Consider the following 16,721-nt stretch of genomic DNA (forward strand, 5'->3'; position numbering starts at 1 on the left):
GCCATAATGGAGTCTGTTAGTGAAGAATGCACCCTCGAGCACCAGGAGACACAGTGGACTATCCAGTTAGCACAGCCGTAGAACTTGGTTCAGGAACCAGGTTCCGGGCGGGATGTAGAGGAAAGGGGGAGGGCTGGGGAGGCAGACGAGAGAGGGAAGACGTGCGGAAAGAAGCTTGGTCGGAAAAATGGAAGATAAGTCATTGGAGGGACAGTTTGAAGCACTGTCAGGGGAGGGGAGGGGTGAACTCGATCCAGGTTTTTTGCTTAAGTGAAGGGAGGAGGGCGTGGCAAGGAGAAGCTGACATGACAGATCTGTCTAGTCCTCATCAGGAGGATCATCCCCAGGCCGGCTGACGAGAGGCCAGATGACGCAGGCGACGCCTGAGCTCGCAGAGGAATGCTGGAGATGGGGATCTGACGAGGTCCTGGGGGGGGGGGAGCCAATCAGAGGACGCCAGGATGAGCAGAGAGAGGGAGGGATGGAGAGGTGGATTATCTTGACCGTGCGGGCCCCTCTGTCGAAGTTCACCTCGGCAAGCTTTCTTCTGGAGGAATCTTAATGGTGGAGGTGGTGGAGGGGGGGGGGGGGGGGGTGATAGTAATCAGCCTCCCCAGACACGTCCACATGTGCCTGGGGGAGAGGGAGGAAGCAGGGGAGAGAGAACCAGGATCTGGAGCCAAAGAAGTCAGGGCCATGCAGCTATATTTAACATCCTCCAACATGTGGGCTTGATTTGTGTGGATGTGAGCCTTGTGCGCTGCATACCTCCACTGACAAGAACCAGCCAGCCCCCCTCCCCTCCCCCGTCCCCCCTCCAGCAACGACCCAGACCCTGTGGAAGTTAACCCTCCCAGCACCACACCAGTATCAACCTTTCCTCTGTATCTCTCTCTCTCTATCAACCCCTACATTTGTCTTTTTTATCTCTCGGCCCATCTTCCACCTTGCCTTTCAGTCGGGGGCGTGTATGAACATGGGAGTGAACTCTGCGGCTTCCCTGAGCACCATGGACATTGTGCAACAACACCGTTGCATCAGTCGAGCAATCGAATCTCATGGGAGGATCAGCGGTTGGCACGGCGTGGGGAAAACATCGGGATCGCTAATTAAACATATCTGTGTAAGACACACAAGTATCTGGGTCTGTTGTGAAGCCGTTATCGGCGGTGGATAGTCACAGAGTTCCAACCTCAAGGTCCTGGCCTGAGCCTCTCTCTCCTCCATCCCTTCTCCCTCCCTCCGTCCCAGGCACTGACTAACCCTCAGCCCCCCCATCCTCCTCCATCCTCCTCCTCCTCCCTGCTTGCTCACCAAAGGGCCTCATGGTGGACAGAGACATCCCCTCTCAGGCATAGATAAGGAGACACCACTGATGAGCTCTCCCTCACACACACACACACACACACACACACACACACGGCCATACAGTAGCCTCCAGCGTTTGAGCACAACCTGCTACAGTGCTACCCTGACCTGACCTGAAAGCGTGTCTTCCGTCTAACACAAACACACGCGCTCAGTCTCTGTAAACACACACCTCACCCTCACCATACTAGGCCAGACCTTTGCTTAGGCTGCTTGAGATGTTCTTTCACTTCTCCGGCCACTACTCCCCCGCCACTCCTCTTTCATAATCTCCCCCAGTCTATCTTCCCAAGCCCAGGAACGGAATGTTCCACTGCTGGGGGTGTGGCGGGGTGCACCTGACATCTTGGTGAGAAAGGTTTGACCCCGCCTCCCCTACCCTGGTGGTACAGGCCTGCAGGGGGAGGGAGGGGTTGCTGGCCCTGGGGCTGTTCACAGGTGCCATGGAGGAACACGTACCAATAATATTTGTTCATTTCTTTCCAGCTCAGCTATGTGAGGTATGAGGTCCTAACCACAACTTCCCATCCATCCCCCCTCAACACAGATAATGGGACTGGAAATTTGGGAACGCCATGACACACGAAGGGACAATGTGTGCCAGCACCCCTCCCTCACACACATCTTTGGCGTAGTGACCTAAACTGGCGTCCAAAAAGGGCTCTTAACAGAGCCGTATCCAGGTTGAGATGTTTGGTTCCGACATGACTGGTAATATGTAATAGGCGGCCCTATCAGAAGAGAAGAACACATCTAATGTGTCTGCTTTGGAATATGTGTGTGTGTGTGTGCACACGTTCCACTCACCTGATGATGAAGGGCATGAAGGGGGCGAGGCCCAGCGGGGAGGAGGAGCCATCCATAGGGGAGGGGTACAGTCTGCCCAGCACCAACAGGAGCAGAAACAAACTGGGGTGGAGCCTCACCTGTCCGCTGTCACTGATAGGATAAACAGAGTGGGGGAGGGGTAAGTTCAGAGGTCTCAAAGGTCACACGGTGGGGGGGGGTAGTGCTTTGTTGCTTCACATAGGGCAACATCGAATCTGTACTTTGTACATTTGTCCAATCATCTTATAGCTTCAGAAGAGAACAGGGGACGTGAAGGGCTGAAAGCAGAGAACTGGACAGTAAAGGTAGTGAAGGGAAGGGGGAGTAAGAAGGAAAGTGGGAAACTAAGACAGGGTGATGGAGAACAGAGAGAGAGGAGGAGTGGGAGCCAGAGGCATTGTCATGATTTACTAATCATTGACACATCTGGACTGGGCTAGTCAGTGTGCAGTGTTTAGACAAGTTTTATACAGATCTATTTTAACCCCCACACTGGAGCCCTGAGCCATGAGACCTGGGGAACATTACAGCCCAGATGTTCGCAGCAATATGGGAATATTAAACACAAACACAAGCAAGCAAACACACACGCACACACACAACACAGAGACGCAGAGTAGAGATTTTATGTATGTGCCACATTTCCGAGGACCCAAACCAGCTATTCCATCAACTCAAACTTCATTTATCTTCCGTTAATCTCTTCACCTCCCTCTCACACCAACTCCACATCTCCCCTACCCTCCCTCCCTCTGCTTCACTCTCTTACTCACTCCCTGACTCAGAATGGAAACTGTCTATTCTTGCCAGCGGTTTCACAGTTTCCTGGTTGGCAGTGTCATCCTGATCGCTCCCATCTCACTGGAGAGGTGTGTGTGTGTGTGTGTGTGTGTGTATGGATTCATCTGTGTGTGGGAGTGGGAGTGTATTCTGAGGTTGCTGATTCATGTGTGTGCTGAGAGGGAGGCGTGCTCCTGGGCTCTTGTATGGCCATGAGGTTCTCATAGAGCATATGAAGACACTGGACGCCCTGCCAGCTCCACTTGTGCTTTTCATTATTCCCTTCAATAACACACACACACACACACACACACACACACACACACAGCAACCCTCTGGGACAGCCGTGCGATCAGCGAGATGGGAAATGTAATAGGCCGCTAATTAGGACCCCAGCGTAATGTGTTTAGCGTCCAATTTCAGTCAGGCACGGCGTGGGCCGGCCTGGACGTGATGTCATGGCGTGGCACTGGGGAGCGGGAGGGAACTGCTCACATGTGAGGCCCGCTGGCACGGTCCTCGCCGGGAGAGAGGGAGGAGATAGGAGAGCGCAGAGGAAGGCGGAGACGGAGGAACTGACAGATGGAAGGAGAGAGCCAAAACATGTGTGTGAACGGGTGAGGAGGAGAAGGGGGGGAGGGGGGGGGGGGTGGGGAAGGTACAGATGGAGGGATGAGGGGAAAAGGGGGTAAGCAGGAAAGAGACGGTGGGAGAGGAGAAGAGGGCAAACACACAGGAATGGAGGACGCCGTTGGAGTAGTAGGTCGAACCCAACAGAGTGCATGTGTGTGTGTGTGTTGGTATCCTAAAGCTACGGAACCAAAGCCCAGTCCAAACATGTCTCTACATGGAGCCATGGTGCTGGGTGCTACCGCCAAGTGCGGAGGGGGCCACAAGGAGGTCTTGTTTCATGGGAAACATGGCCTTTTTCAGAGGGGGGGGGGGGGTGAGAAAGTCAGGCTGGAAAACAACAATCCAATTAATTTGATGCATATTAAGATAGCGCTCTGACCAGAGGGCACAGGGAATGGGACACAGACACTCAAATAGGGAGGGATGAATGGTGAGCTTAGCTCCTAACAAACAAGTGGAATCACCCCCACCCCAACCCCTTCTTCTATCTCTCCATCTCTCCCAGGAAACTGTCCGTCCGTCCGTCTGCGGATACACTTAAAAGGTTTAACGAGCCTTAAGGAATCAGGCCTCGGCCGGCCCTGGGAGTTGGGAGGCCTCCCGCAACCGGAGGAGGGTGAGAACAGGGGCCTCGGGGAGCTCTGGGTGTGGGAGGACAGGCACCACGGTCCTGGGTGGAAACGTCCCCGTCCCCCCACCCCCCGTAGCGACGAGGGCGGCTCACCTGTCCACAGAGAGGGCCGCCTCCCCCAGCTGGCTGAGCAGGAAGGGGTAGAGCGCCGGGAAGCGCGTGAAGAACTCCCGGCCCGTCATCCTGCAAATGAGGGGGTGGGGGGGGGGGAGACACAGACAAGGGGTGAGACACGGAGCACAAGAGGCTCTATTTCATCTGCTATCTGCTATCTGTTTCAAAAACGCGTCTGTCCATTAATACAAACCAAAAAAACTAGAGAGAAGATAATCAAACGACTTCTACTTGGGGGTCTGGCTTCTTAACCACATCCTTCCATCTCAAAGCATCGCGGGGCAGTAAAGCGCTCATTAAGAGAAGGCTAGGTTCACGGGAGGAGAGGAGAGACACTTCAGCTGTTTCCGCCCCGCAGACGGAAAAGCCTGGATCTAAATATGACTGCCCTGTGTCCTGACTCAGGCAGTGAGGGAGTGTGTGTGTGTGTGTGTGTGTGTGTGTGGGAGTGTGTGTACACACCCACTGCAGACTGTGTTTGGGATTGCGTGTTGACACACATGGATCCATAAACTGACAAACCTTATTTAACTTTGGCAACCTCATCTTTAAAAATGCTCCAACCCTGTTCACCCCAAGCCAATAAAGGCCTATTTAAAAACCCTGTTCATCTAAATCTGTGGATTTCTAGCTGAAGAAGGGTTCAGACAGCACAGCCAACACACACACACACACACACACTTTCTCATCAATGCTAAGGAGTTCTAGGCCTGGTCTGAGTTAGAGCCAAAGCGACATCATGGTAACGAGGCCCGTCAATTTTGTCAAAGGGGTATGTGAGTGAGTGTGTGTGTGTTGGCGAGTCCCGAACGTGACACGGTGTACAGGGTCCAGATTGGGACTGACGGGGGCTCAATGTGGTAGCAGTTACACGCTCACAAGGCTGTGGATTATTCCAGTGTGGCCTGCGGACACAGCAGGCCCTCGGGCTCAGCAACAACCCAGCCCTGATCCCCTGATCCCTCACAGGGCTGTCCCTCACTCGTCCTGACCTGCACATCTCCTTAACACACACAACCAAGGGCACCTACACGTGCAGACACACACACACAGGGCATGTTGTCTTCTCCCTAATGAGACCCTCTCAGGCTGAGGTCTCTCTCCTGGGTGGGGTCAGGGGTCGGGGCAGAGCAGATTAGCCAGGTTAGGGATCAGGGGAGAGGAGGGGGTGGAGGGGGGAGGTCAGGGAGAGGTGTCTGACCGATGACTGGTCCTGTCTTGTTGGCAGTCAGGCTGCAGCTTGGCCTCGTACAGGCCAGCCTGCTACACCATCACCAGGATCAGACACGCAGCGAGCGCAGACGTCACTGGAGAGATGTTTTTAGTCCTCCTCGATGGTGGTTGCTGAGGGTACCTCTGAAGAACCGCACAGCCACAAGGTCTAGAGGATCAGGTTCCACGGCAGAACAAAGCTCTCTCCCATGACCCCCCCCCCCACCCGATGTCATGATGACAAACATATCAGCAGAAGGTTCAGCATGAAATCTAGATTCCCAGTGGAGTCACAATATAAACTAGACATAAACCCCATCGTGTACACACACGCACACATTCTGACTCTAAACACAGTCTTCACACTCCAACACACACAGGAAAACATACAGTCATCCAGGGTGTACAAACATACGTACTTCATGGATAAATGGTCCAGTGTGTATGTGCATGTGTGTGGATGTGTGTGTCAGTCACGCAAACCAAGCCCAAGATCAGCTGGCCCAAATGGTTTGATACACTTCAACTCCACTGGAGCCACAGAGCCTGGCCTATAACACTCACACACTCACACACACACACACACACAGAGTAGCCGGACCAAATACACCAGCTAGCAGCCAGACATTGGAGTGGACAGCTTGTCACAACGCATTTCGTGCAGCCAGAACACACAACCAAATAATCACAGTAATGACATTACCCAGACACCCAACACACACGCTCAGACACACATAGGTCAAAATCATTCATTCCCTGACTCACACTAACATACTATCTCCCTCATAACCCCCCCCCCCACACACACACACACACACACACACCACACACCATCTCTCCCACACAGAATCGCCACGCACACACACAGAAAACACTCTTGCACGCCCTCAATCTCCTAACTCCTGCACAAACGCACGCAGGATAACACGCAATAATAACCAGAGAGACCTGCATGGAAGAAAAGAGAGAAATCCTGAAAAATAAACGGGGGGGGGGGGGGGGGGGGGGCGAGATCAGAAGGCTCACCACACAAGCCTACGAAACTAAAAGGACAACAGATTGGGTTGTTGGCTCTGGCCCCTGTGTCTGCTCCTTATCGTGAGCCGGAAAACGAGCCGAGATCAACCGGCATGCCCACCATGGGGACCGGTCGCCCGGGAGACGCTCCTAAAAATAGCCCTATCAAGCTGAAGCATCTGCCAACGCGGGCCGGGTCCTGGACCTCCAGAGCATCGGCCTCCCCTCCACAGGCTGTCATCCGTCTATTCAGAGTCCTCTTCAGCCGCTCCTTGTACCCCGTCTCTCTCACTGCCTCCAGATGTGACCTCTTCGTCCCCTACCCACAGTGCACCTCTCCGGTGACCCCTGCTCAGGTTGTGGTTGTGTGGTTGTGTGTGTGTGTGTGTGTGAGGGGTCCTCTATTCGGCACCGCGGGGGGTCCTGTCAGAGACCCTCATTCATTCACACAGTTGCATACTTGCGTACATGCCGACGCGCACATACACACACACACACGGGTCAGAGGTGGAGGTCAGAGGGATAGTGATTAGAGGCTTGCATGTGTGTGTGTGTGTGCGCGTGTGGTGCGGACCGACAAAATGTCCGGGGAAACTCTATAAAAGAGTCTGACGTGTGTGTGTGTGTGTATGTTTACTTGCAGTGAGATCAACAGGAACACAAAGCAAGTGGGATATCTGGGGATAAATAAAAATAAAAATGGAGGAATAACAGAACAGCCCTGTTGGAGTCTCATCCGGTCTGGCCTCTCCTCTCTCACACAGCTTGAAGTGAGGCCAGGGCGGAGGGATGTGGCCACAGTGCCCCCCGGTGGTGGAGGGGACACACTATCAGACCAAACGGGAGGAGCGGGCCGGCTGTTAGATGGAAGGAAGCAGACCTGTTCTTCTTCGAGTGTTCGTCCTTGCCCTTCTTCACTCCAAAGATCCTCGTGATCAGAGTGCTGAACAGGAGAGTGGAGGAGTTCCTCACCTGAGAGAGAGAGACAAAGAGAGAGAGAGAGAAAGAGAGAGAGAGAACAAGAGAGAGAGAGAGACAAAGAGAGACAGAACAAGAGAGGAAAATAGATAATTGATTGAGGACAGGGGTAGGGACAGAGATAAAGGAGGACGCCGAGATAGAGAGCAGGGGCATGACGGAGGGAGGGCAGGATGGAGGGAGGGCAGGATGGAGGGAGGGCAGGATGGAGGGACTCACAGCCCAGACAGGAGAGGTGAAGCCCAGCACGGCGGCCTGCATGCCCTCGGACACGAAGGGGACGATGTTCTCCCCCAGACGAGTGTCTCTGTACAGCGCACGCAGAATGTTGAGGGCGTGCACCTGGGGAGAAATACAAACACACAAATCAGCACACATACATAATGAGCTGTGTACCTAGCGTACGGACACATGGTGGGTCGTACCTGGGGGACAGTGGTGTGGTCAGTGTCTCTGTGGGGAGCAGGCATGGCCAGGGCGGTCAGCTCCCTCATGGTCATCTTCAACAGGCTGCAGCTGGATAACTTGGGCTCAGAAGACAACAGGGCCTGGGGAACAGCAATGGGTCCAGTTTAAACACTGCAACAGGGACAAAGACATAGGGCCTGGGACTGGTTAGGACTGTTTTTATTTATTTACATTGTGATATGGGAAATATCATTGTGGCATAGGTCATTTTGTAGTATAAACCAAAAGATTAAGCACCATTGGAAGGGCTGCGTGACATCATCAGCATGCGTCAGCATTGCAGAGAGAGATGATGAGAGACAGCTGTGAGTCTGTATGTATGTGTGCCCTGGGGAGTGGGGAGGAAGGGGGGAGGGGGGGGCGGGGTCTGGTCTGGTTCCTGTGAAGTGTGTCCCAAGCCGGCCCAGGTTAGTGGGAGGAGAGCTGGGCCGGCCCAGAGATGCAGCAGTCCCCGCCAGCCGTTCCGGATCTCTCCGCCACAGGAATGTGCAGGGCCCTGCCAAGGTGCTGACTTCATTTGCAGCCCTCCCCTCATCACTCTCTCATGTCTTATCTCTTACTGACTCCGCTATCTAGCTTTCCCTTCCTCTCTGTTCATTCCAATTAAATACTCAAGTTCTCTCTGCCCTCCCCTTGGTACTCGCCTTTTTTTGTTTATCTCTTTCCTTTTTTACCTCTCCCCTCGTTAGTCCAGAGTTCTACTGGAGATGGTTCTATATGTTAGACTAGCTCAGTTCTATGAGAGGCCGTATAGGACATATAATGGTATATATGTGAGAGTATAATGGTATATATGTGAGGTCATGGCATGTATGTGAGACCAAGTATGAATTATGGCCTATACGGCCTCTCATACAGTTGTACTGGTGATGGTTCTATATGTTAGTAGACTAGCTCAGTTCTACTGGTGATGGTTCTATATGTTAGTAGACTGGTGATGGTTCTATATGTTAGTAGACTAGCTCAGTTCTACTGGTGATGGTTCTATATGTTAGTAGACTGGTGATGGTTCTATATGTTAGTAGACTAGCTCAGTTCTACTGGTGATGGTTCTATATGTTAGTAGACTAGCTCAGTTCTACTGGTGATGGTTCTATATGTTAGTAGACTAGCTCAGTTCTACTGGTGATGGTTCTATATGTTAGTAGACTAGCTCAGTTCTACTGGTGATGGTTCTATATGTTAGTAGACTGGTGATGGTTCTATATGTTAGTAGACTAGCTTAGTTCTACTGGTGATGGTTCTATATGTTAGTAGACTAGCTCAGTTCTACTGGTGATGGTTCTATATGTTAGTAGACTAGCTCAGTTCTACTGGTGATGGTTCTATATGTTAGTAGACTAGCTCGGTTCTACTGGTGATGGTTCTATATGTTAGTAGACTAGCTCAGTTCTACTGGTGATGGTTCTATATGCTAGTAGACTAGCTCAGTTCTACTGGTGATGGTTCTATATGTTAGTAAACAAGCTCAGTTCTACTGGTGATGGTTCTATGGGTGAGACTAGCTCAGTTCTACTGTCTGTTTCCAGTCTCAGTTGAGTAATCAAAACAGCAGAGGAAGGTCTGCAAGCTGATATTCAGACAGAGTGCTGAGGTGTTTGGGATTAGTGAGACGGAGATGGGGTTCAATCAAGGGACACTGTGCATGTGCACGGGTGTGTGCGCACATGACAAATAGATGGATGGGGAGACAAAGTGTTCTTCCAGCATGAATGCTCAAAGGGAACGCCAAGAAATGCAGAGTCACTGCTTTTAAGAGTAAAAACACCCAGCCACCCACACCCACCCAGCCACCCACACCCACCTGGATATAGAAAGGGATTCCTGCGCTGCGTCTTGTGGCACACAGTTTGGACGCAGGGTCACTGGACTTGACCTCCTGCAGGACCTCAGTCAGCCAGCAGGCAGGCAGCTGCTGCAGCGTCTGGCTCCCGCTTCTGGAACAGACACACACAAACACACGCGCTACTGTGACGCCCAATCAGACGAGAAGCATTTTCGATTTTTGTTGAAACGAAAAAAGGTGAAAAATTCATAACTGAAAGGCTTAACAGGTCCACACAAAAAAATAAAATAATCCCTGATCAGATCAAACACACACACACAAACACACACACGCGAGGCGTGGACTGCAGAGAGGAATGTGCTCTCCAGTTATGAAAAGGACTGGTGTTTAACACGAGCCAGTGGACCAAGGAGGCCAGATCAAACAATCCACTGCACAGGACGGGAAAAGGGCATGACCCCAGCCCCCCACATACACATACACACACACACACACACACACCACGGTGAACCATGGAACACTAGAGACACAAAACCCAGCATCAAAAGGCAGCAGTCGCGCTCCCTATAATCAACACCCCATAACCTTGCATAGTGCCATCCCCCCAGAAACTCTCACACACTCACACACACACACAGCTAATCCTAAAGGAACCTGTTGTGAGATCAGTTTCGTCTCGGTTCCCCATGTGCGGGCCAATAAAATACCCTATTGAAAGGATGATATAATCTGTTAGGGATTCAAGGTTCACCATCCATGGCTCAAAATCGACTTTCCCCGCCGGACCAATAGAAGACACACACACACACACACACACCTACCTGCATAACATGTCAGTCAGGCGTACAAAGCCCACATAGGCCAGCTCAAAGGCCCCCCGGTGGCGAGACTGCAGAAGTTGTTGACGGAAATACAACCCTACTCCTTCCACCTGGGAGAGAGGGAAGGAGGGAAAGAGAGAGCGAAAGCGAGCAGAGAAAGACAGAGGATTGAAGTACCCGATTCATTTGTTTATCCCAATTCAAACTAAAAGAACATAAATCGGGACACCGGCTGGCACATTGAGCACGAGAACAAGTGCGCCCCTAGCAGAGACACTCATCATCGTCCAAACAAGCGCTGGTGCAGTTAGTGGGACCCTATGGAGCGTGGGCAGGAGCCCGGAAGAGGGAGTCAACATCAGGGTGCATTCCAGGTGAGGGGCAGGGCACAGCAGGCACAGCGTCTCCCGGCCCTGTTATTACACTGTGGCATCACTACCGCAGGCAGGGCCATGGCGCTGTGCCAATCCGGGGTGGCACGGAGGGCACAGGGAGGGGCTGGTGGAAGAGAGCCCCACGTGAAAGGGTGGCAACCACCCCCCCCCTCCTCCTCCTCCTCCTCGCCTCAGAAGGCACACATGGTTAGATCATCTAAAGACGTGCTCCTCAATCTGCAGGAGATTTGGACAGGCATTTAGGGACAGTCCTAAATTGCACCCCCCCGATTCAACTCACTGTCGACTCTTCTTTCCACCTCCGCTCCCCTCCAAAAATAACTAACCTGCTGTGACCGGCCGCATCAACGAGACTGACCGTGCGGACATCCAGCTGACCGGCCCACCTCCACGGACGTACTGGAATACCTCACCGACCTGACCACAGTGGCGGGCGGGCGGCAGGCAGCCGTCATGACTGTCCCATCACGTCCGCTCCCAGCTCGGCACGCGGTGCGCTCGTCCAGCCCGCGGCTGACCTCACTGCAGGAGCAGTCGCCCGGGGGGGCCGGGGGGGGGGCAGAGGCCTCACCGCCGCAGCGCGGTCCCACAGGCGCTATTTTTGACCCGCCGTTTGTGTAATCGTTAAAGCGACTAGGCTTCCTGGGGGGACTTTATTTAGACTGCAACTTCCTGTTTGCAACGCGCCCCTTTCCCAGAAGAAGAAGAAAAAAAACGTGGCCATGTGCGGAAATAAGTTTTCCAAGTCCCTAGCGTGGCCCGGGGCAGCGAACAGGGTAATTACACCAGGGCTGTCACTGACCCAAATAACAGCTCTGCTCTGCCTGCCCTGGCCTGGCCTGGCTCCTCACCTCAGGCCTGGGGAACAGTCCCCAGACGGATAAGGAAGAAGAGGGGGAGGAGGGTGCTGGTGTTGTTGTTGATTTGCTTCAATATTCTCCAAGCTTGTTGTGCAACTCGAACAGAGATACGCCCACTGGAACCGTTCTGAGAAGCGTTCTGTTCACTTTTCAAAACTGTGCTACATGAAGGCCTCACTTAAAATACTTCATATGTACCGCAATAGAGGGTTCCCAAGTTTGTTGTTCTTTAAGGTAACCGGGAGAGTAAACGAGTAGGGGTTGGGGTTCTGGTCGTCGGATCTTTTACAGGTCCAAGATACTTCCACTACAGCTTGAGAGAGAGATTGTGTTTGTGAAACCAGAGAGAAAGATACCAAGTTAAGAGAGAGAGACTAACATCCCTGTGGCTGAAGAAAGAGAGTGCCCATGTTAGTTAGGCCAGCTAATGCAGAAAGTAAATTCTCTGGCCCTGCCAGACTGATGGCTGATGGCTCTGCCTCTCTTGTGTGACTGAGAAGCCAAGCCAGGCCAGGCCAGGCTAAACAAACCCTAGAGCTGTGAAACTGGAGGAACTTGGACACACACCAGCTCTGTGGTGGTCTCTCTCTCTCTCTCTCTCACACACACACACACACACACTCACAGGCGCCATGGCTGAGGAGGTCTCTCACATCTCCACGGAGGGGCCTCCCAAGATGGAGGAGACGCATCCTAGAGTCCTTCAGGATGAGAACACTGCATCTGTCTCTCTTGCTGTCTCTCTCTCTTTGTACGTCTTTCTGTCTTTCCCTCTGTGTGTGTGTCTCTCTCTCTCTCTGTAGGTCTTTCGTTCCGTCTCTCCCTCTCTGTCTCCATTTCACATCACTTAATCCCAGGCCCTGAAATAGCGATATCAAGACTTTCACTTGTCTGTTACTGTTGCCATGGCGTTGGCGAGGAACAGAAACATCTGCGGAGTTGCCGGGACGACCGTAGCACAAAAACAGGACGCTGGCGAAAGGCGGTGGAAGGTTGAAGGCATGTGACTGGGAAAGATGGTTCCCGCCATGACGGCGTCATAAACACACACACATGAATCCACACGGGCCAGTATTGACTGTGCCATCGCAGAGGTGGGCCGGAGGGGCTGTGCGTGTGTGTGCAGACCCGACCGAACCCACTCCACAAACACAGAGAGCTGACTTCTACATAAACACTACCACACCATGATGGACAGAGAAGAGAGAAAAGGAGAGTCGAATGATGGGGGGTGGGGGTGGGGGGGGGGGTTGTGTATGTCATGGCAATTTCTCATGTTCCTTTGGTTCTGACATCTCCTGAGGCATCTACTGCCCAGTTGGACCGGCCCTCCGTCCTTAGCTCATGCGTTACGTAACGGGGGCCAGCTGCCGTGGTAACCGCAGCGGTGACATCATCTCTCCGCTGCGGCCGATCTGATGTCGCTGGTAATAAGCAGGCGAGGTGATTGGTGGATGACCAGAGCTCCAGAAAACACCCCCTGACTGGGACCGATCTGGGGAGGGCGGGGCCTGCCTCTCTCCTGACTAGTGGACGCTGGGGCACACACAGGGAATACCACTGGGTTCCTAAAAGGACACAGACGCTACGACGCAAAATAACAGCACGGGAGACCAACTTCCGATTTCCTCTGCAGCCACTTCCTGTCCCCGGGGTTTAAACATGGTCAACACATGGCAGACATGCAAGCTGTCTCTCTCACACACTGGGGAAGGAATAGCTGTCTGAGTACTTCAGCATGTTAAGGTCTACACTCCATAATAAGCATCTTTCTAGACAAAAGGCAGTATCTGAGAGGGGGGGGGAGGTGTCTGAGCAACTAGCAAGCTAGCTGCTTGTTTGCGGTGCTATGCAAGCGTGTGTGTGTGTGTGTGAACACACACAGTGTTTACCTCTCCAGGAAAAAGGAGGCGGCCGGCGGTGGAAGTGATTTGGAAAGAATGCGAGGGAATGGAGGCCGGGGCGGTCGTTAAAGCAGCAGGGTCGGTCCCAAATGAAAGCGGCGCGCTAACGAGGGCGGATGCTAATTGAAGAGGCTCCCAGCGTGGTGTCACTCACGCACACACCTCGCCTCTGACTACAGTACACACACACAGTAAACATGTCTTAAATGCTGCCTTACGGCCCCACACATCCCCATGCTGTGGGTGTGTGTGAGGGTGCGTGTGTGCGTGTGACAGAGAGAGAACGTAAACAAGTACTTACAGTAGTGTGGGGGGGGTGTGTGAGGGCTTTATTATGTGCAGGCATGTACTTAAGGGCCACAATGACTGCAATGTGTGCGAGGCGGTGTGGTTCAGTGCACCGGGGAGGGGGGCAGAGGAGGGCATGAGAGCACAATGTGCAGCATGGCGTGGGTACGTGTGTGTGTGTGTGTGTGTGTGTGTGTGTGTGTGTGTGTGTGTGTGTGCGTCGTCTCACCTGTTCCTCAGTGATGAGCCCCTGGTTGGGGGGGGTGTCGGGTGTGAGGAGAGGCAGGCTCTGACAGACCTGGCCCAGGAGCATGGACACCTCCTTCATGCTCCTCCAGCAGCACACCAACACCATCTGAGCAGTCACCCTGTAACGCTCCCCGCCACCTGAACACACACATGTCAATTAACGACTTGTCATGATACAGGATGAAACACCAGGCTGTAGGATTTGATCGACAGACGTGGTTTGAAGACATGTAGACCTATGTGCATCCATCCACCCTCCAGGACTGTACGTCAGTGGATAAACACTGACCTCCTGTGGTTGCCTCCGGGACTGAAGCCACAGACATGAAATGGTTGTACAGTTTAAGGGGCCAGAACCTAGTACTACTGACCAGTGGGGTCCTGCTGGGGTTCCTGTGAGGGTTCTGCAGATGTCCTGTCCTCCTGTTCAGTCTGAGGGTCTACAGTCTGAGGGTCTACAGTCTGAGGGTCTACAGTCTGACGGTCTACAGTCTGACGGTCTACAGTCTGACGGTCTACAGTCTGAGGGTCTGCAGTCTGACGGTCTACAGTCTGAGGGTCTACAGTCTGACGGTCTACAGTCTGACGGTCTACAGTCTGACGGTCTACAGTCTGACGGTCTACAGTCTGAGGGTCTGCAGTCTGAGGGTCTGCAGTCTGAGGGTCTGCAGTCTGAGGGTCTGCAGTCTGACGGTCTACAGTCTGAGGGTCTACAGTCTGAGGGTCTACAGTCTGACGGTCTACAGTCTGAGGGTCTACAGTCTGACGGTCTACAGTCTGACGGTCTACAGTCTGAGGGGCTACAGTCTGAGGGGCTACAGTCTGAGGGTCGAGCTCCCTGGGGCTGGTGAAGAAGTCGTTGGAGTCCCTGGGCTGGATCTCCTGCAGGATTCTCTGAAGACCCGCCGACGTCTCTGAAGATCCACACACACACACAGATGTGATGGCGTGCACACATACAGAAGAACAAGTACACTCCCAATCACACATCATTCGTTTTAAGCTATGTTCACTCTGGGCCAATGGGAGAAGCCGACCTGACTCTGTATCCATGGGGATGAGCCCCTCGGGGGAGGAGCTCTGGACCACGGGAGAGACGACATCGGACATCCTGTAACACACACTGATCAGCTCTGCTACCAGGCTCCTCCAATGGTCAGGCATCGTCAGACTCCTGGGCACACACATGTTGGGGGAGGGCGATGAATCATAGCTGTTGCATTCAGCGTGTCCACGTGAAGAGAGTAAGTGTGGGCATGTCGGGTTAGGGTTAGGGTTAGTGTCTATGTGTAATGTGTCTGTGTGTGTGTGCACAGCTCTAGTCTGAGGTGTGTGTGTGCGTGTGTCCTCCTCACCCGGTAGGAAGCGTCTGCAGGGCAGCAGTGATGCAGTGGGCTCTCCCATACAGAGGGTAGGAGGCAGCAGCCAGCAGGAGAGAATCCTCTGCTCTCAACACCTCAGACTTCAGACACTCCAGCAGGAAGCTCACCACTAAAACACAACACACAGCTCGAATGATCCAAACAGTGAATCGACATCAAACTGCAGTCATTCCCCAACGCTGGTGCTCGCACACACACCTGTCAAGGTGAGTTTTGGGGGACGATAAGCATCTTGTTTTGAATCTTTTCTGATATCCTCACCTGCGAGAGTGTTGATCTCCAGGACGAGGGCCTCGGAAGCCTGGGGCGGGAGTTGAACTGGAGGCTGGAAGGTGAGGCCTTGCTCCTGGGCGCAGCGCTGCAGGGCCTGGGAGAGGGTGGGCTGGTGGAGTAGCATGTTTAGGAGGTGGGCTGCTGTGACGCTGTCGAAGGGCTTGGTGCTGGTGCTGAGGTCCAGAGCTGCCTGGAGCAGAGACTGCATCCTGTCTGGGTCCTAACCACGGGGTTTACAAACGCGTTGACTTGTGCGCAACCTTCGAGAACTGACCGGACACAGATCGATCACTCGTACAAAATCACTGACCTGTAAGCCGACAGCCGAGGGAGGGAGTTGCCGCAGCAACGCAGAGGCCAGCTGCTTGACTTCCAGGAAGTTGTTAGCCACACAACAGAGGACGTTCTGAGCGTGTGCACAAGTCACCACCTCTCCCAGTGCGAAAACATCTGGCCCTGAAAGAGAGTAAGAGAAAGAAAGAGAGAGACGGGGCGTGGTGAGCAACAGAGATGGATTTCTCACAGATTAATGTGAGGAAAAACCCTCCTGGTGATGATGAGAGCGGAAGGGGGAGGAGGAGCAACAGTACCGGTGGAGAAGGTGAAGAGCTGAGCCAGCAGGCCCAGCAGATGCAGGGCAGTGAGGCACGTGGAGAAGGAGGCTCCAGGCTGCAGCACCTCCAAAAGGCTCTCGCACAGCCAGCGCAGGAAGCCCTGAACACAGAAAGCATGAA

At 53.3% G+C, this 16,721-nt stretch overlaps 1 protein-coding gene across 1 annotated transcript in view; it reads right to left on the reverse strand.

Annotated features, from left to right (window-relative positions):
• Window positions 1-16,721, reverse strand: part of thada (THADA armadillo repeat containing) — a 45,410-nt gene that overhangs the window by 23,992 nt on the left and 4,697 nt on the right. The window contains exons 15-28 of the mRNA XM_084709795.1: window positions 16,578-16,701; window positions 16,298-16,443; window positions 15,976-16,207; window positions 15,688-15,823; window positions 15,370-15,506; window positions 14,704-15,246; window positions 14,313-14,470; window positions 10,637-10,746; window positions 9,834-9,966; window positions 7,987-8,109; window positions 7,781-7,903; window positions 7,464-7,555; window positions 4,334-4,423; window positions 2,176-2,307 (exon numbers count right to left, since the gene is read on the reverse strand). Of these exons, the coding sequence (XP_084565921.1) occupies window positions 2,176-2,307; window positions 4,334-4,423; window positions 7,464-7,555; window positions 7,781-7,903; window positions 7,987-8,109; window positions 9,834-9,966; window positions 10,637-10,746; window positions 14,313-14,470; window positions 14,704-15,246; window positions 15,370-15,506; window positions 15,688-15,823; window positions 15,976-16,207; window positions 16,298-16,443; window positions 16,578-16,701 (2,279 nt within the window). The remainder of the gene's footprint in view (window positions 1-2,175; window positions 2,308-4,333; window positions 4,424-7,463; window positions 7,556-7,780; window positions 7,904-7,986; window positions 8,110-9,833; window positions 9,967-10,636; window positions 10,747-14,312; window positions 14,471-14,703; window positions 15,247-15,369; window positions 15,507-15,687; window positions 15,824-15,975; window positions 16,208-16,297; window positions 16,444-16,577; window positions 16,702-16,721) is intronic.

The sequence above is a fragment of the Hypomesus nipponensis genome, chromosome 11 (assembly GCF_054491055.1).
Source record: "Hypomesus nipponensis isolate SF chromosome 11, ASM5449105v1, whole genome shotgun sequence".
Classification (NCBI taxonomy): domain Eukaryota; kingdom Metazoa; phylum Chordata; class Actinopteri; order Osmeriformes; family Osmeridae; genus Hypomesus; species Hypomesus nipponensis.